The following is a 20,714-nucleotide window of genomic DNA, read 5'->3' on the forward strand; positions in this document are numbered from 1 at the left end:
ATGTCTTTGCTACTGTGAATAATGCTGCATAAACATGGGAGTTCAGATCGTTATTTCAATTAGTTTAGATACATACCCAGAAGAGGGATTGCTGGACAATATGGTAGTTCTATGTTTAATTTTTTTAGAAACCCCCGTAGTGTTTTCCATAGGGGCTATATCATTTTACATTCCACCAACAGCGCACAAGGGTTCCAATTTCTCCACATCCTCTTCAACACTTGTTATCTGTTGTTTTGTCTTGTTTGATCATGGCCATGCTGAGAGGTGCGAGGTGATCTCTTATTGTGGTTTTGATTGGCAATTATCTGAGGGTGGGTGATGTTGAGTAACTTTTTGAAAATCTTAAACCTTATTCAACACTTTTCTAAAAGTAAAATTAATTTTATTAGTTTTATTAGCTAAAACCAATTTTAGCTAATATAGTGTCAATTAATTGCCAATGTAAATAATTAGAGTTTTGTTTTGTGCATTTCAAGTCAAGACATAATACATACAAATTCAACAGAAATATGCATTGTTTAATGGCATAAAATATTCCTCAGCCACCATGTGTAACTGTTGTGAATACACAAAAACTTATAAGCACTTGTGGAAACACCTTTTAGGACACAAAATGAGGCAAGTAAATGGACCCTCAGGGCTATGAAAATGACTTTTCATTAGTCGTAATCAATAGATTATAAATGCATAATCTATTGCACTCATGCCAAGAAAGAAGGATTTGAAAAGTTAGTGAAAATTGTGTTCTCCCTAACCTGGGTGCCACTGCCTCACTCCTTCCTTGATTCAGATGCAGTGTCACCTTCAATCTCAGAAGTAGAAGGAAACACAGACCTTCACAGCATTTGAACCATCAATCATTGGTCACAACGAAGGGCAAAAAATATAGAGAATCCATTTCCTGGGTCCTGAACAGATCATGAGAACAGAATTTGTTTGGGGTGGCAGGTCGTATTGTCAAATACTCAGCATCAGATTCCAAGAGACCAAAGTGCACAGTTATTTGTGATATGCTGGGGCTTCCAAAACCCAGAGCAGGACCATCTTGCCTGGGTATAAGGAAGGTATCAGTTGTGGTTCAACCTCAAGGCAAAACAAAGGAAATTTAGGTTGGATTGTAAAATTGCATATGCTCTATCTATTCTTTTATAGTTCTTTAGACGTCGTTTTTACCTATATATTTTCCCCTACATAATTCTTGCACTGAATTGTTAATACATGAAATTATGACCACCCAGCATGGAACCTTGGGCCAGTCACTTTTTCTTCTGTTTTCCCATCTGTAAATGGAGACAGATGAACTAACTATGTAATTTCTGTCTTAACATTACTAGCTTTTGAGTTGCTATCTTCTTGCTTAATAAGAAGGAAGTTTTAGTGGTGGAAAAGCAAGGGGCTGTAAAGTCAATGAGACCTCATTAGCTCTGTGATTTGCAGCAAGTTATCTCATCTTTCTGGACCTCAGATTTCATAAAATAGAGAAATTTATGACTGCCTTAGAGGATAGTGTTCAGGACTAAATGAAGTAATACGTACTAAGTGCCAAGCAGAGTGCTGTATGCACCAGCAATGTATAGCAAAGCTCACATTTGGAAGAGAAAGCAAGGAGAAATGTGTGCATGTGTTTATGTATGTGTGCACGGTATGCACATGCCTGCACATACACATTTATTGGAAACACTGAGGACATACAGCATGGGATCTGGGGTGGGAGTCGTGGGGAGTGGGTTGGAACTCATGGAGCTAAATAAGAATTTGCTGATTTCAGAACCTCATTTTGTATTTGGAGAAAATCTCTCTAGAAATTATGGGAGGAGCATCTATGTTTCTGAGTAAACTTTTTTTATTGAAATGTAACATGCACGCAGAGAAGTTAACAATTCATAAGCATAAGCATGCAGTTCAAAACATTTTCACTGAGTGAGCACACCTGTCTCAGTTCATTTTGTGCTGCTATAAGAGAATACCACAGACTGGGTAATTCAGAATGAATAGAAATTTATTGGCTCACAGTTCTGGAGGCCAGGAAATCCAAGATTGAGGGGCAGCATCTGGTGAGGTCCTTCTTGCTACACCATCCAAACATGCAATGACAAAGAGGGTAGGGAGAGAGAAAGGGATTGAACTCACTTTTTTTTTTTTTTTTTTTAATTTGAGACACAGTCTCACTCTGTTGCCCAGGTTAGAGTGAAATGATGCAATGATGAATCACTGCAACCTCTGCCCCTGGGCTCAAGGGCTCCTTCTGCCTCAGCCTCCCAAGTATCTGGGACTACAGGTGCATGCCATGATGCCCAGATAATTTTTGTATTTTTTTGTAGAGATGGGGTTTTTTTATGTTGCCCAGAGCTCAAGCAATCCACCCACCTTGGCCTCCCAAAGTGCTGGGATTACAGGCATGAGCCATGGTGCAGAGCCACTCCTTTTAATAACAAAACATGCCCTAAACAACAGGATTAATTCATTCATGAGGGTGTAGCCCTCATGTCCTAAATCACTTTTCATTTGGCCACACCTTCCAACACTATTGCATTGTGGGTGACGTTTCTAATGAACACTTTTGGGGCAACATTTAAACCATTCCAACACCCATGCAACCAGCATCTAATAAAAAAATAGAACATTTTCAGCACTTACACAAGCTCCCCTTGTGACCCCTCCTACCTAGTCACCGACCACTGCAACAGCCCATGTCAAAGCTAACCTCTGATCTGATTTCTGTCTCAAAGATTAGCCTATTTTTGAACCTTATATAAGGGAATTGTATAGTATGCACTCTTTTGTGCTTGGCCTGTTTCTCTGAATATTATGTTTCTGAGGTTTATCCATGTTGTTGCGTACAGTTGTAGTTTTTTCATGCTCAGTGTTATATAGTATTTCAGTGTATGAATATCTCTCTATTATATTTATATATAATAATATATAATATACAAATATATAATATAGAGATATATAATAGAGAGATATTCACACACTGAAATATATATATCCCTATATCTCATTCCTCTCTTGTGACTAGAAACATTTTAGTATATATCTTTTGGTGAACGTGCTTGGGGTACACACCTAACAGTGTAGTTGAGTTATAGGGTATGCATGTATTCAACTACTACATATACTGATGAACAGTTTTCCAAAGTGGCTACCAATTTACACTCCCACCAGCAGCATGGGGAAGTTCAAGGACCTAATTTTAAGATTCTAACTGAGAAAAGGACACCTTTGCTTCTTGTGCTGTTGGTTTTGGTGTTGAATTATAAGTGACTTTTCTTTCATTTCTCCATTTGGCTCTCTATGCCATGTGAAAACACACAAAGCCCTCCCTACAAACCTTTCCACATCCTCTGTTGCAGTGTTTGCCATTGAGTGTGTTTGTGGCAGTGGGCAGGGGAGAGGGGTCCCTCTCCACTTTCCTGAAGTTGAAAGTCCTCTTTGGTGACTGTATTAGTCCATTTTCATGCTGTATTAGTCTGGTGGCCTGTATTAGTCCATTTTCATGCTGCTGATAAAGACATACCTGAGAATGGGTAATTTATAAAGAAAAAGAGGTTTAATGGACTCACAGTTCCACACAGCTGGGAAGGCCTCACAGTCATGGCAGAAGGCAAAAGGAACATCTTTTTCAGATGAACAAACAAACAGAGGATTTACCTTCAAAAGACATTGACCAAAGAAACTTCTAAAGAATGAATGAACTTCAGGAGTAAGAAAATGATCTCAAAAGAAAGACTGAAGAAACAGGAGAGAATTGTGAGCAAAGAAATTAGTAAACATGTAGGCAAGTTGTCATTATCTTTATGTGTTGTTAGTATAATAGTGTTTATTTTGTGAGGGGGAAAAAAGTAACGGAACTAAAAGTGTATTACAAAAATATCCAAGTTGGGAGGAGGATGCTCAATGCTAAAGTACACTAAGTTTGTTGAGTTGCTCCAGATATTGAAAAACCCAGATATTGTTAAGTTCATTACACGTAATAAATTCCAATGGCAACATTTTAAAAAGAGAGGTTATGGCTTTCTAACTAGTAGAACACAATAAGTGAAAAAGCAAAGAAAATCGATTTTTCCAAAAGCATAGCAAAAGCAGAAAAATATAAAGCACAAAGTAAGATAGTTTAAATGAATTTAAATATACCAATAGTCCTAATATTTATACATATATTAACTCAAAAGAGATTCTGAAAATTGATTTAAAAAAAGAACAGTCCCCCTACCTACTATTTAAAAGAGACTTACTAAAATATAAACTAATGGCAAGATTCAATGTAAAAGATATGTTGAAAAAAAAATATGCCAACCTCTATCCATGTTCATGGGTTGGAAGAATTAATATTGTTAAAATGTCCATGCCACCCGATATCATTTGGCTCTGTGTCCCCACCAAAATCTCACATTGAATTATGATCTTCAGTGTTGGAGGAGGGGCCTGCTGGGAGGTGATTGGAATATGGGGGTGGATATCCCCCTTGCTGTTGCATGATAGTGAGTGAGTTCTCATGAGGTCTGGTTGTTTAAAAGTGTAGTGCTTCCCCCCTTCACTCTCTCTCTCTCTCTCCTACTTTGCCATGTGAAGATGTGCCTGCTTCCCCTTCACCCTCTGCCATGATTATAAGTTCCCTGAGATCTCCCAGGCATGCCTCCTGTACAGCCTGCAGAACTGTGAGTCAATTAAACCTCTTTTCTTCATAAATTACCCAGTCTCAAGTAGTTCTTTATAACATTGTGAGAATGGACTAATACAGAAAATTGGTACCAGAGTTGAGGTATTGCTATAAAGATACCTGAAAATGTGGAAGCAGCTTTGCAACTGGGTAGTAGGTAGAAGTTAGAATGGTTTGGAGGGCTTAGAAGAAGACAGGAAGATGTGGGAAAGTTGAGAAATTCTTAGACACTTATTGAATGGTTTTGACCAAAATGCTGATAGTGATATGGACAATGAAGTCCAGGCTGAGGTGGTCTCAGATGGAGATGAGGAACTTATTGGGAACTAAAGTAAAGGTCACTTTTGGTTATGCTTTAGCAAAGAAACTGGTGGCATTGTGCCCCTGCTCTAGAGATCCCTGGAACTTTGAACTTGAGAGAGATTATTTATGGTATCTGGTGGGAGAAATTTCTAAGCAGAAAAGTGGTCACGATGGGCCTGGCTGCTTCTAAAAGCCTATGCTCATTTGCATAGGCAAAAAATTAAAAATGACCTGAAACTAGAACTTGTATTTTTTTTTTTTTTTTGAGACAGAGTCTTACTTTTTGCCTAGGCCAGAGTGCAATGGCGTGATCTTGGCTCACTGCAAGCTCTGCCTCCTGTGTTCATGCCATTCTCCTGCCTCAGCCTCCTGAGTAGCTGGGATTACAGGCACCCGCCACTGCGCCTGGCTAATTTTTTGTATTTTTAGTAGAGACGAGGTTTCACCGTGTTAACCAGGAAGGTCTCGATCTCCTGACCTCGTGATCCACCCGCGTCGGCCTCCCAAAGTGCTGGGATTACAGGCGTTAGCCACCGCGCCTGGCCTAGAACTTGTATTTAAAAGGTAAACAGAGCATAGAAGTTTGGAAAATTTGCAGCCCAACCATGCAATGGAAAAGGAAAACCCATTTTCTGGGGAGGAATTCAAGGCTGCAGAAATTTGCATAAGTAAAGAAGAGCTGAATGTTATTAGCCAAGACAATGGAGGAAACGCCTCTGCGGTATTTCCAAGATCTTCACGGCAGCCCCTCCCATCACAGGCCTGGAGGCCCAGGAGGGAAAAATGGTTTCCTGGGCCAGGTGCAGGACCCTGATGTTCTATGCAGCCTTGGGACATGGTGCCCTTTGTCCCAGCTGCTACAGCTCCAGCTGTAGTTAAAAGGGGCCAAAGTACAGCTCAGGTTGTTGCTTCAGAGGGTGCAAGCCCCAAGCCTTGGTGGCTTCCACATGGTGTTGGGTCTGTGAATGTGCAGAAGGCAAGAGTTGAGGCTTGGGAGCCTCCACCTAGATTTCAGAGGATGTATGGAAACATCTGGATGTCCAAGCAGAAGTCTGCTGCAGGGTTGGAGCCCTCATGGAAAACCTCTACTAGGGCACTGCAGAGGGGAAATGTGGGGTTGAAACCCCAATGCAGAATCTCCATTGGGCCACTGTCTAGTGGGTCTGTGAGAAGAGAGCCACCATCCTGAGACCCCAGAATGGTAGATCCACTGACAGCTTGCACCATGCACCTGGAAAAGTCACAGGCACTCAATGCCAGCCTGTGAAAGCAGCTGTGAGGGCTGTAACCTGTAGAGCCACAGGGGCAGAGCTGCCCAAGGCCTTGGGAGCCCACCCTTGCATCAGTGTCTCCTGAATGTGAGACACTGAGTCAAAGGAGATTATTTTGGAGCATTAAGATTTAATGACTGCCCCACTGGGTTTTAGACTTGCATAGGGCCACTAGCCCCTTTGTTTTGGCCAATTCACCCCTTTTAGAATGAGAGCATTTACCCAATGCTTGTACCCCCATTGTATTTTGGAAGTAACTAACTTGTTTCTGATTTTACAGGCTCAGAGACAGAAGGGACTTGCCTTGTCTCAGATGAGACTTTGGACTTGGATTTTTGAGTTAATTCTGGAATGAGTTAAGACTTTGGGAAGGCATGATTGTGTTTTGAGATGTGAGAAGGACATGAGATTTGGGAGAAGCCAGGAGCACAATGATATGGTTTGGCTCTATATGTCCCCTCCCAAATCTCATGTTGAATTATGATCTTCAATGTTGGAGGAGGGGCCTGCTGGGAGGTGATTGGATCGTGGAGGCAGATTTCCCCCTTGTTATTCTCATGATAGTGGGTGAATTCTCATGAGATCTGGTTGTTCAAAAGTGTGTAGCACTTCCCCTTCACTCTCTGTCTCCTGCTCCACCATGTAAAGGTTATGCCTGCTTCCTCTTCACCTTCTGCTATGATTATAATTTTTCTGAGGCCTCCCAGGCTGTATTAGTCCATTTTCACACTGCTATAAAGAAATACCTGAGACTGGGTAATTTATAAAGGCCAGTACCAGTCTGTGGCCTGGAAGGTGGGGACCCCTATACTAGAAGATATGTAAAAGAAAAGAAAGTTTTATATAAGGTTGTATGTTGCAACGAAAAAATGGAAACAATCCAAATGTCCATTGACAGAAAAATAAATTTAAAAATTGTGGTTGGTGAGGCACAGTAGCTCATGCCTGTAATGCTGGCATTTTGGAAGGCCAAGGTAGAAGGATTGCTTGAGGCCAGGCATTCAAGACCAACCTGGCAAACATAGTGAGACTCCATCTCTTAAAAGCAAATTGTGGCACAGTAGCCACACAAAGAAATAGCACACAGTAGTAAAATGAATGAAATATGGTTGGAAACAAGAAGATAAATGAAACAGAAAATATTGAGTGAAAAATAACAAGTCACAGACAACACAGCATGATACCATTTTTATAAAGCACAAAATTAAACAAAGCTACATAATATATTGTTTATGGTTACTTATATATGTGATACAACCATTTACTATTTTTAGAAAATAAAATAAGATGGCAAAAAATACAAAATTCAGACTTGGAGTTACCAGTTGGAGCAGGAAAATGAAGGCAGAGGAGAAGAGTCCATACATAAAATTCATAAGTATTAGTATTGCTCTAATTCTTAAATTGGGTGATGGGTTAAAATGTTCATCTTAATATTATGCTCCAAAACTTATGTATGTATTACATTATTTGTATTAAATATTACCTTATAAATTATACTAATCCTGTATAAAGAAAAGTGAGATTCCTGAGTCCTCCTCCCTGCCTGCTGTAATTGAGTGACTTGCCCACCTCCAGCCTCACCAATGTAGGTGAAAGGAGCAGTTGTACCAGGGAAACTCTAGACTCAGGGACAGCAAGAGATTGGAGAAATACTACATCACCACAGAGGAAAACAATAACAAACTGTTTCCCAAAATAGTTGTACCAGTTTATACTCCTGTCAAAGTAAAAACAATCGAACATGTGGAGTCACACAAAAAAGAAAAAAAAAAGGAGGAGGAAGAGAAAGAGGAGGAGGAAGAGAAAGAGAAGAGGAAGGAGGAGAGGAAGGAGGACCGCTTCTACCATGAAACCCATGGGTCAGCAAACTTCCATCAGACATAATTGACAGTTTGATGTTTCCCTGTTACTGGAACTGGACAGCCAAGGACCAGTAGGATCTTGGGGAACATCTCCTCATAGAAGACGTGGGCCTATGCAAATTGAAAAGGCACTCAAAGAAACACAATGCAGAGTGGAGAAATAAAACATTTTTAAATTATCATGAATTTTCTTAGAAAAATGAGAAAATAACATTCATTTTCTTTTTTTTTTTTTTATTTGACAGAGTCTCGCTCTGTCACCCAGGCTGGAGTGCATTGGTGTGATCTCGGCTCACTGCAACCTCCGCCTCCCGGGTTCAAGCGATTCTCCTGCCTCAGCCTCCTGAGTAGCTGGGACTACAGGCACATGCTACCATGCCTGGCTAATTTTTGTATTTTCTTGTAGAGACAGGGTTTCATCATGTTGGCCATCTACAAACCCTGTCTTGTAGAGACAGGGTTTCATCAGTTGGTCTTGAACTCCTGGCCTCAAGTAACCCATTTACCTCAGCGTCCCAAAGTGCTGGGATTACAGGCGTGAGCCAAACAAAAATATCATTTTCTTAATAAGAAAAGGATGTAAAAATGGAGCAATGAGGGAACAAGAGCTCTTGGAAATGAGGGGAGAATATATGAAAGATATATATATATTACATATGTATATGAATGATAGGTGTAAAAAATTTTAAGTAAAATGGTTGTAAAATAATGAGCGAGAATTTCCTAGAAAGGAAATAAAAAGAATGATGTGATGGAAATACAATGAAAATTTAAAAATTAAATCAATCCTGGAAATATAACATCTGACTAACAGAAATTACAACAATAAAGAACAGAGAAAACAAAGGATAATGACAAAAACATAATATGGGAACATTTCTCAGAATGGAAGGACACATATCTCTGATTGAAAATCCTACCAAGTGCTTGGCAAAATGAACGGGAAAAAGCCTTCACTGGTCATATCATCTTTTCCAAACTCTTACAAAGGATCAGACTCTCCAGTGGATATCTCAACAGTAACCCTGGAAAATACAAGTCAGTAGAGCAATGCCTCAAAATTTGAAGGGAAAAATGATTTCCATTTTGGAACTCTATACTCTGTGGAAATACTAATAAAGTGTGAGAGCAGGATAGACTTATTTTCAAACATACCAAATTACAAAACTTTTAACCCTGCATGTGCCTTTTCATAGGAAACCAGAGAGGATGTACTGTGCTGAAAAGAAGGCATAAATGAAGGCATTTGGTAACAAAGGACCCAGCACAGGAGAAAGGTGAAAAGAATGCTTAGGACAATGGCAAAACAAGGATCCAGGGCATCAGCTATACAGAGGATCTAGGAAGCAACCAGTACAAACTGGAGCACAGAATTGTGAAGAGTGTGTGTGTGTGTGTGTGTTTGTGTGTGTGAGAGAGACCTCAGGATGGGTATTTCTTGGAATAAAATGTAACTAGTATATTTTCTGACATATCTGGGAAAGTAGAAAAGTGTTTTAGAAGTTATTTTACAAAGCTATCTGCTATGATTTGAATGCTCGCATTCCCTCCAAAAGTTATGTTGAAACTTAATCCCCAAGGCAACAGTGGTAAGAGCTAGGGCCTTAAGGGGGGTGATTAAGTCATGAGGGCTCTACCTTCATAGATAAGATTAGTGCCTTATAAAAGGGTTGGAGGGAACTAGGTAGGCCCCTTTTTGCCCTTCTGCTCTTCTACTATATATGAACACACTATTCAACCCAGCTAAAGGACACAGCAACAAGGCACCATCTTGGAAGCAACGATTGGGTCCTCAACACAAGTGAGAACTGCTGGTGCCTTGATCTTGTACTTCCAGCTTCTAGAACTGTGAGAAATAAATTTCTGTTCTTTATAACTTACCCAGTCTCAAGTATTTTGTTAAAGCAATACAAACAACTAAGACAATGTCAGAAGATGTAGAAAAGCTTAACTAGAGAATCAATGAAAGAAGTAGTTTCATTGTTTACCTATGAAGAGAGAGTGACATGGGAACCAAGGCTCAGTAGTGGGAGTAAGGATGTTATCCAACAGGCCTTGCCTAAATTCCCACAGTACTTGTGTATTTAGGGGCACTATTAAAATGCAAATTATATCTTGGAGATATTATGATCACCTCTGTTGTTAAGCTCAATAAGTTCGTGTTAGAAGCCCAGAATAGCACAAATACACATGACATTGTATCGGGAGGTAGGGAAAACTTTAAAACTAATTATATAACTTCTATCTAAAATAAGAAAAATTAAATAAAATATGCTTTGCCAGTATAGGTAGTCATCACTTTGCATGATTCCATTATGCACAAATTTTAGTTACAGCTTTATTAAATAACACTAGTCTACTAGAAACACAGCTCAAATTTCAATTACCACAGTAGATTAACTGTGAGCAACCTCGTAAGGTATTAACAAATAGGAAAATGCAGCAAAGAAATGAAAAGTGATAATGCTGGAAATGAAATAGAATCCAACATAAATGGCATTATAGAAGAAACAGGGGACCATGGATGTCCACACTGCCACCCTTTGAGACACTCTAGGTTTGCAGCCAGAGAATGTAGTGAAGGCAAACTTATTGACATAAATGAGGAAAGTGGAGGTGATGAAAAGGATAAAAATGCCTCAGAAGAAGTGACACTGGCAAAAGAAAATAAAAAGTCTCCTTAGAGCACCTCTTGGAGATACTTCACAACATTGAAAGGTAAAGTGTTGGAAGTGGACCAAAAGTAGAAAGGATATGACCATTCACCCAGGCATAGAAAAGATGGTCTCTCTGCAACTGCTTTTCCTGCCCCAGGGACAGTAACTACCATAATCTGAAAAGAAGACAGTGTCAATATCAAATAAAAATGGATGGATGCAATCCCAAGCAAAAGGTGTTATCTGTGAATATTCAAAGAATAGAATTGCAAGTCAGGGCACATTCAACAGACTGGGGTGGCCCCTGGTGGGTCCAAAGAACAAAGGAGAAGGTTGGGCTTTTGTCAGGAGAGAGAAAAACTACATAAATTGTCTTGAAAGAAAGTTTGTTAACACTTGTGGCTATGCCTGAGCTGGGGAGCTCTGGTTGGCCAGTGGTGGCAGTTACTACCACAGTAAAACTAGTCTTGGTCTGGTGTGGTGGCTCATGCCTGTAATCCCAGCACTTTGGGAGGCTGAGGTAGTAGAATCTCTTGAAGCCAGGAGTTCAAGACCAGCTTGGGCAGCACAGTGAGACACCGTCTCTTAAAAAAAAATTAAAGAATTAAAAAATTAGCTGGGAATGATGGCATGCGCCTGAAGTCCCAGCTACAGGTGAGGCTGAGGTGAGAGGATCACTTCAGCTTGGCAGGTTAAGGCTGCAGTGAGCAGTGATCATGCCACTGCACTTAGCCTGGGCAACAGAGAGAGACCCTGTGAAAAAAAAAAAAAAGAAAGAAGAAAGAAAGAAGGAAAGAAAGAAAGAAAGAAGAAAGAAAGAAAGAAAGAAAAAAAGAAAGAAAGAAAGAAAGAAAGAAAGAAAAAACTAGTCTTGAAGTCACAACAGGTTGTTTCAATTGAAGTGGTCCCCTTGTAACCTGCATGTTTTTTTCAAGGCCTCTTGACTCTATTTTAGTTGGATGTGACAGTAATGCCTCCACTTTGTATAATAAATTTTCACAATGATCACAAACTAAAATGTATTTACTGAAAGTAAATGCAATTGGAAGATGCAGACACAGCATGGTGAAGATGTGAAGAAGCAAGTATTCCAACAAATTATATAGTGCAGAAATTTCCTTTACAGTTGCATTAAGAGTAGATGTTTCTAGCACATCTTGGCTTATGGTATTTGCTGCATTTGTTTCAATAATGCATAACTTTTTTGTGTGAGCCAATAAAGAAAAGATGGAAATAATCAATTTAATAAACATAATGCTTTATGGCAAACTCTGTTAGGTGTGGCCACCAGTGAGGGGGCTGCCTTGGCTGGAGTGTTGGGGAAAAGAATGTTCCATGAGATTCCAGATTCCACAAGATTCCAGAATCCATTCTTTCCAGATTCCATGAGAAGGTTCTGGAAAGGGTGCTGCATGTGAAAATCATCCAGTGCTTTATTTATTTGTAGACAAATGCTCAGCTGAGGGATTGAAGCCAGAAGTGCTACTGTGTATGGTTAATTTTAGAAATATAGGTCATGGAAATACAGTCAAATCTTTATAATACCTTGCAGTGAGATAAATAATAGCTATGACAATATTTTATACTTTCCAGCTATTTCATGGAAGGGTTATCATTCATCAAGATGAGTTCTTTCTAAGAGTTCCAAGAAAATATTTTATACTTACTGGGCCTATTTCATGAAAGGGCTAACAATCATAAAAATGAGTTCCAAGTTAAAATTTAAAATTTAAATTTAAAAAGTTTAAAAGTTGCAAATTTTCCAACATTTTCTGTGATGACAAGCATCTGCCAGTAGTGTGCTATTTAAAAATTATCTTTGAAAAATACATTCAATCCATTCCTTTCAGGTAAAAATGCCATCTCAACAATGAATAATTGCGCTGCTTTTTTTTTTTTTTTAAAGAAAATCAGATCTGGAGAAAATATTTTGAACATGAATGGAACTGTTTCCATTGTGTGATTTTTTATTGAATAAAAAGATGTTTGTGTCTTACCTTAAAGAATCTCATGTTTGGGCCTTACCTTAAAGAATCTTATGTTTGCATCTTACCTTAAAGAATCTTTCATAGCTGCATGCTCAAAAAACTTGAGATCAGAATTTTAAAACCTGTTTTTAATGGTGTTCAATGGCATTTGAAAATTTTTCAAGTATTTAAAAAATACCTTTGAATAATTGTCAGTCATACTTATTGACATCTGAGAATATGAAGATCTGCTAGCCAAAATTCCACATACACCATTGTACGCCAGCATTTGAGATTAAAAAATGAATATCATGATCTGTAAGCAAGCCTGTCATGCACCTTTCCATGTGGGACATTGTTGTAGAATGCAGTTTTCAGTTATGTCAGCCACTTCAGCAAATATTAAGATAAATCGAATTTAGATTCAGACCTTTAAACACTGTTTCACAAATTCTTAAACCCAGGTTTTAAAAAATAATAATGTACTCAAATCACACTGCTGTCATTAAAGATATTATTAACATCTTTTTATTTTAGTAAAGGTAAACATCTTTATGCCATCTTAAATAACATTAAAATTACTTTAAAATTCATGTTTTAAAATTTTTTTCTCATCTTTTAAAATTGTTCACTTTTGCATGTATTTTAGAATTGAATACTATATTACTTTAGTGGTGAACATACATAATTTAAAAGTGAATGTACATATTAGCTGGACATGCTAACATTTTTTATTTATATAGAGGTGTAGGATCAAAAAGTTTGGAGACCTCCATTTAAGAGTATAGGCGTTATAGTCAAATGTCTTTGCCGGATGCTTTCTAGATACATAATTATGGTGAAGTTATTTGCTTCCCTGTGCCTCTATTTCCTCATCAGCAAAATAGGGATAATAATATTACCTACCACAGGGGTTACAAACCAGATGTCTACAGGAGATAGGTAGGTTTTTTTAAAAAAAGTTCTGTGGCCTTCATACTGTATATTTATTTTTCCATTTTGGTAGAAGCAGGGATACAAAATATTTGCATATTTTAAGAAACAATGAAACAGTGCAGATATAAAGACAAATGGGAGCCCATGGAAAATGGCAAGGCTTGTGGCAAAATGGAAATGTCATCCTCACCTCAAGTGTGCAGCTGCCACTTGGCACTACCTGGCAGCTGCCCGGAACTGCCAGATTCTCTCTGTATTCCAAATAATCAAAAAAGTGGGGTTTTGATGTGAGATCTCCTGGTTTTTAAATATTGGCAAAAAGATGTACTAACAGAAAGTCAAATATCACATGCTCTCACTTGTAAGTGGGAGCTAAACAATGTGTACACGTGAACATAGAGAATGGAGTAATAGATGCTGCAGACTCAGGCATGTGGGAGGGTGAGAGGCAGGTGAGGGATGAGAAATTACCTGTGGGGCACGATGGACACTATAGATGACGTTTACACTAAAAACCCAGACTTTGCCACTATGCAATATATCCAAGTAACAAAACTACCCTTGTACCCTTTAAATCTATTTTTAAACATATGTTTTTAAGAAGATTCAGGCAAAGAAAGCTTGCATTAAACCTCTGGTCTGTGACTTCTGTGTTGCCCAGAAGACTAAATGAGATCATGAATGTTAGTATGGGTTTAGCCTTTAATAAATGCTGGGGGTAGGTGGTAGCTATTTTCTAGCAGATTAAGCTTCTAGTTCTCTGCGCATTGCTCAGAGAACAGATCTACATGGGGTATTACAAGAAAGGATAGGATAAGGCAAAGAAAATGAGAGAAAAGAGGAGTGAAAATGAATTTCACCAGCTATTTTGCTTAGAATGGATTCTAATTACCTTTTGTTCCAGATATTGATTTATTCAAAGTGTTTTTCCTCAACAGGAGCTCCAAATCTGGTGAGGGAGACAATTATTCAAAGTGATGAACTCTAGAATTAAGACCTGAACAAGTGAGAGTGGGAATACAGTCACTTAATGATGATACATTCTGAGAAATGTGTTAGGTGATTTTGTTGTTGTGCAAACATGATAGAATATACTCAACAAACCTAGATGGTATAGCCTACTGCACACCTAGGCTATTTAGTATAACTCATTGCTCCTAGGCTACAAGCCTATTCAGCATGTTACTGTACTGAATACTGCAGGCAATTGTGACACAGTGGTATTTTTGTATCACAACATACCTAAACAGAAAAGTAACGTGCTGTGCTATAACTACTACAACATCAATAGGCAATGGGAATTTTTCAGCTCCATTATAATCTTAAGGGACTATGGTCATATATGAGGTCCGTCATTGACTGAAATGTTATTGTGCATCACGTGACTGTACATTTATGCCAGAGGAGGAAAGGAAATTGGCAATATACGTCATGAAAGAGATGCTATTGGAGTCTGGATTTGAGGGATCCTTGAAGCCTATGAATCAAAAAAGGCAAAAGGACATTTCAGGCAGAAAGCATTATACAAAAGGATGTGCCACCTTCTGTGCGTAGTAAGAGTCTTCAGTGAGGAAGAAGTGGTGAGAGAGGAGCCAGGACAGACAGGTTGTAGCCAGACTGTGAAGGGCCTCTGTAGACTCAACTACAGTTTGTCTGCACCACGTCCTACAGTGGATGCCAGGTGCCCAGATTTATAATTTCAAAAGGTCACTGGCTTCATTGTGGAGGCTGGGAGGAGGGGAGAGAGCACAGAGACAGGAAGCCAGTTTGGCAATGCTGCAGAGGTCCAGATAAGCTCATGATAGTCTGCCCTGAGAAGAGGCAGTAGAACAGAGGTATAAGCAGGTACGAAGGACCTTACAGAGTCTGCTTTCTTCTTAGATGTGGGATGCAAAAATGCAAGAAATGGCACGGAAGCCTCTCCCTAAGCTCCTCCTCCTCCTCCTTTTCCTTTGGTTGTCTCTCTCTGTATATATACATACAAGGTATGCCTGTATGTATGTATGTATGTATGTGTGTGTATATATGTATAGGTGTCCATAGACAAACACACATACATATATATATACACATACATGTATGTATACACACACATACATACATACAGGCATACCTTGAAGATATGCTATGTGTTCAGTTACAGATCATGGCAAGGAAGTAAATATTTCAGTAAAGCAAGTCACACAAATTTTTTGGCTTCCCAGTACATATAAAAGTTATTTTTATACTATTGTGTAGTCTAGTAAGCCTACAGTAGCATTATGTCTAAACATTGTACAAACCTTACTTAAAAATACTTTATTGCTAAAAAATGCTAATGATCATCTGAGCCTTCAATGAGTCATAACTTTTTTTGCTGGTGGAGGGTCTTACCTCAATGTTGATGGCTGCTGACTGACCGGGATGGTCGTAGCTAAAGGTGGGAGTAGCCATGGCAATTTCTGAAAATAAGACAGTGGTGAAGTTTGCTGCATTGATTGACTCCTCCTTTCATGAACAATTTCTCTGTAGCATGCGATGCTGTTTGATAGCATTTTACTCATAGTACAACTTCTTTCAAAATTGGAGTTAGTACTCTCAAATCCCACTGCTGCTTTATCAACTAAGTTTATATAATATTCTTTTGTTGTTGGTGTCATTTTAGTATTTTTAATTTTTGCTCTTTTTCCTATCTATGTAATTCCTTGTAAAAATTTATGTAATGTTCTAAATCCTATATTGTAATTTCAATAATGTTCACAGCCTCATCCTTGGGAGTAGATGCCATCTCAAGAAACCACTTTTCACGCTGGATGCAGTAGATCAGGCCTGTAATCCCAGCCCTTTGGGAGGCAAGATGGGAGGGTAGCTTGAGCCCAGAAGTTTGAGACCAACCTAGGCAACATAGCAAGAGCCTGTCTCAAAAAACAAACAAACAAACAACAACAACAAAAAATCACTTTCTTTGCTCATTTGTAAGAAGCAACTCCTCCTCTGTTCAAGCTTTATCATGAGATTGTAGCAATTCAGTCACATCTTCAGACTTCACTTCTAATTCTAGTTCTCTTGCTATTTCCACCACCACCGTAATCTGCAGTTACTTCCTCCACTAAAGTCTTGAACCTCTTAAAATCATCCATGAAGGTTGAAATGAACTTCTTTCAAATTCTTGTTAATGTTGACATTTTAACTTTCTCTCATGAGTCATGAATATTCTTAATGGCATCTCAAATGGTGAATCCTTTCCAGAAGGTTTTCAATTTACTTTGCCCAGATCCACCAGAGGACTCACCGTCTATGTCAGCTATAGCCCTACAAAATGTATTTCTTAAATAAAAAGGCTTAAAAAATTACTCTTTGATCCACGGGCTTCAGAGTGGATGTTGTATTAGCAGGCATGAAAACAACATTCATCTCCTTGTATATCTCCATCAGAGCTCTTGGGTAACCAGGTACATTGTCAGTAAGCAGAACTATTTTGAAAGGATCATTTTTCTGAGTAGTAGATTTCAACTGCAGGCTTAAAATACTCTGTAAACCATGATGTAAAGAGATATGCTGTTATCCAGGCTTTGTTGTTTCATTTATGGAAAACAGGCAGAGTAGTTTCAGCATAATTCTTCAGGGTCCTAGGATTTTCAGAATGATAAATAAGCATTGGCTTCAACTTAAAGCCACCGGCTACAGTAGACCCTAAAAAGAAAGTCAGCCTGTCCTTTGAAGCTTTGAAGCCAGGCATTCACTTCTCCTCTCTAGTGATGAAAGTCCTAGGTAGCATCATCTTCCAATAGAAGGCTGTTTCATTTACACTGAAAGTCTTTTTTGGTGTAGCCACTTTCATTAATTCCCTTGGCTGGATCATCTGGATAACTTGCAGCTTCCCCATCAGCACTTGCAGCTTCACCTTGCATTTTTACATTATAGCACTATTATATTACACCTGGCACTCAAACCTTATGAACTACCCTTTGCTAGCTTCGAACTTTTCTTTTGTGGCTTCTTCACCTCTTTCAGCCTTAATATAATTGAAGAGAGTCAGGGTCTTGCTCTGGATTAGGCTTTGGCTTAAAGAAATGTTGTGGCTGGTTTGATCTTCTATCTAGATGACTCAAACTTTCTCTGTATCAGCAATAAAGCTGTTTTGCTTTCTTATCATTCATGCATTCCCTGGAGTAGCACTTTTAATTTCCTACAAGAACTTTTTCTTTGCATTCACAACTTGGTTAACTGTTTGGTGCAAGTGAACTAGCTTTAAGCCTGTCTTGGCTTTCGACCTGCCTTCCTCACTAAACTTAATCATTTCTAGCTTTTGATTTAAAGTGAGAGACATGTGACTCTTCCTTTCACTTGGACACCTAGAGGGCATTGTAGGGTTATTCATTGGCCTAATTTCAATATTGTTGTGTCTCAAGAAATAGGGAGGCACAAGGAGAGGGAGAGGGATAGAGAAATGACTTGTTATTGGAGCAGTCAGAAAACGTACAACATTTATTAAGTTTGCCATTTATATAGACTCAGTTGGTGGTGCCCCAAAACAATTATGAGAGTAAGATCAAAGATTACTAAATCACAGATTGCCATAACAGATGTAATAATAATCACTAAAAAGTTTGAAATATAGCAAGAATCACCAAAATGTGACACAGAGACACGAAGTGAGCACATGCTGCTGGAAAAATGGCACCAAAAACTTGCTTAATGCAGGGTGGCCGTAAACCTTTAATTTGTAAAAAATGCACTATATGTGGATCACAATAAAGTGAAGCACAGTAAGATGAAGTGTGCCTGGATATATATACATATATGTTTTAAGACATATATATATATGTCTTAAAAAGGAGAGGGGGGAAGCAAATGGAAAAAAGCATCTTATGAGATGATCTTAGACAACAACTACTTATCAAAATAATCAGAAATGTGTTTGAAAAAGTTACAGATCACACCCCAATTGTTTCTCTGAACCACCTTGTTTTCGTCTCTCCTATGTGAAAGACTACGTAGTTTTCAAGACCCAGCTGCACTTTCATCTCTAAGTGAAGTTCCTTGACTGCCACTCTCCCTGCTTCATCCCTTTTCTAGGGGAGGATAATTCATCCTTCTCCCAGTTGAGTTTTCATTACATTTTATTCACACTTCTGCATAACCCTATGCAACATGCCAGTATTATGCATAATTAGCTGCAGGTCTGTTTTTCCAGCTACTTGCATGACACAGGGAGTCTTATTCAGTTTGGGGTTTCCTGTGCCAAGCATGGTACCTGGTACCCTAGTACGTGCTCAATAAATCATGCTGAATGGATGAACTCCATATACTAGAGGGATAGGCTGGAAACAGAGATGGTAGTTGGCTTTGTTTGTAATTTTTATTGTTGTTGTTCTTTGTTTTGTTTTGATGCTCTTGGTTAGTAAGGTAAAGTTTGTGATAGTACCTAGCAGGGTAAAGATTTAGCATTTGTAAAATTTTGACATGATCTGCAATCCATATTAGAATTCTGGGATTTGGTAGTGAGGAAAAAACACTGAGGAGATATGAAGAGATCTCTGTTTCTTCCCTAAAGTTTCCCTGTCTTTTCCCTAAGGGCATAAATAGAAGCCTTGGGCATAAAGAATCAGGAACCCCACTGGCCATGTGTGGGGGAAAGGCCCCTCCTATGTAATTGGATGTAAAAAAAAGAAAATCTCTTTTAGACAGGCACAGGGTTTTGGCTGAAGTTCAGCGACATACCTATTCTAAGCTGAATTCGGGTATAGCCCTAATAATTACAGTTACTCTTTAGAGAAAGAGCCCAAGAGGTTTACCTGGAGATTTTTTCCAGATGTAAGCAGGTATGCGAGAAGCGCAGTAATAAAGATGTAAACCGGATGAGGCCATTTTGTGCCCCATAGTCTTTCCTCCAATCGTTCGAATGCTAGGAGATGTTCCCCAGCAATCACAAGGATGATGCAACGCAGCCGTCTAACAAACACCAGATGCCTGAGTAGCCTTATAAGCTCTGGTGTTAAAGAGAAGGGGGGTAAAACCTCAAGTTCGAATGCCTCTGCAGTTATCAATCTGTCATGAATTGTAATCAAACAGAAACAAACCTCTTTATTCCATCAGTTCCTGGGATAGGTCCATCATGTGTCCTGCAGACATGCTCTGAGTGTGGTGAGAGCCCTCACGAACCTGTCCTCCTTCTTCACCCTCCCATGGTAGACTCTGACTTAGTGACATTGGTAAAGGCACCCCACCCCCACCACCTGGGCTTTATATCTTTTTGGATGAGAAAGGATGAGCTGGATCAGCTATGCCAGAAACTGAATATTTTGGTTAAATGCATCTTTAGTATCACCTCTATTCTTTCTTTTTTCCATATGAATCCAGAATAGGACTTTTTTTGCTGTGGTAGTTAAAATTCTTAGGAGTGTTACTTGGGTGATGGATGCACTAAAATCTGAGAATTTGCCACCATAGAATTCATCCATGTTAGCAAAAACCACTGGTACCCCAAAAGCTATTGAAGTAAAAAAATTGTTTTAATTGAAAAAAAAGAATTATTAGGAGTGTTAAAGTTAGCCCTTTGAAGAAAAATATGAAACTTTCTGTCACCAAAGTGTAAGAAAATCAAGACGTACGAAGGCTTAATTAGGCCTCTCTGAAATAACACAGTCACAATGCAGAATGTGTTTCGGAAGCGTGAATTGCAGTTAACTTGAAACAAATAAGAAATGCTATATACATTTTTCCCCCAGGTTCAAACCCACCACAGCTGAACACTATCCAAGTAGCCAGTGTCCTACATGGGAGGCAGCCCAGAGTGGAGCTAGGGGCTCAGTGTTTGAAGTCACAGGAACTTGGATTTCAATTTTAGCTTGGCCATGGACTAGCTATGTAATTTGTCTTAATGTTTTGAGCTGTTAGCACTATCATCTGTAAAATGAGGATAAGACTACCTACCTCACAGTAGAAATAATGGATCAAGTGCCTGACTTATTGACAGAGGTTATTCAATCCACAGTATCATTAAGGTAAAAAGAAATCCTGTGGTGGGATTGAAGGCCATGGGAATAAAGTTCAGGCAACTGCAACTTAAC

The 20,714-nt window shown here is 38.9% G+C and overlaps 1 protein-coding gene across 7 annotated transcripts in view; it reads right to left on the reverse strand.

The window, feature by feature from the left end:
* Nucleotides 1-424: 424 nt before the first annotated feature.
* The window catches only part of MSRB3 (methionine sulfoxide reductase B3), a 211,744-nt gene continuing 191,454 nt past the window's right edge, over nt 425-20,714 (reverse strand). For 2 of the 7 annotated variants that reach the window (XM_016923089.4, XM_016923093.4), the window contains exons 7-9: nt 16,036-16,103; nt 2,015-2,072; nt 428-1,086 (exon numbers count right to left, since the gene is read on the reverse strand). In XM_016923089.4, the coding sequence (XP_016778578.3) occupies nt 1,003-1,086; nt 2,015-2,072; nt 16,036-16,103 (210 nt within the window). In that variant the 3' untranslated portion in view covers nt 428-1,002. Of the gene's footprint in view, nt 1,087-1,984; nt 2,073-14,554; nt 14,612-16,035; nt 16,104-20,714 lie in introns of those variants that run through there. The other 5 variants (XM_016923087.4, XM_016923092.4, XM_016923088.4 and 2 more) reach the window with 5 other exon arrangements.

This window comes from Pan troglodytes, chromosome 10 (assembly GCF_028858775.2).
Source record: "Pan troglodytes isolate AG18354 chromosome 10, NHGRI_mPanTro3-v2.0_pri, whole genome shotgun sequence".
Lineage (NCBI taxonomy): Eukaryota > Metazoa > Chordata > Mammalia > Primates > Hominidae > Pan > Pan troglodytes.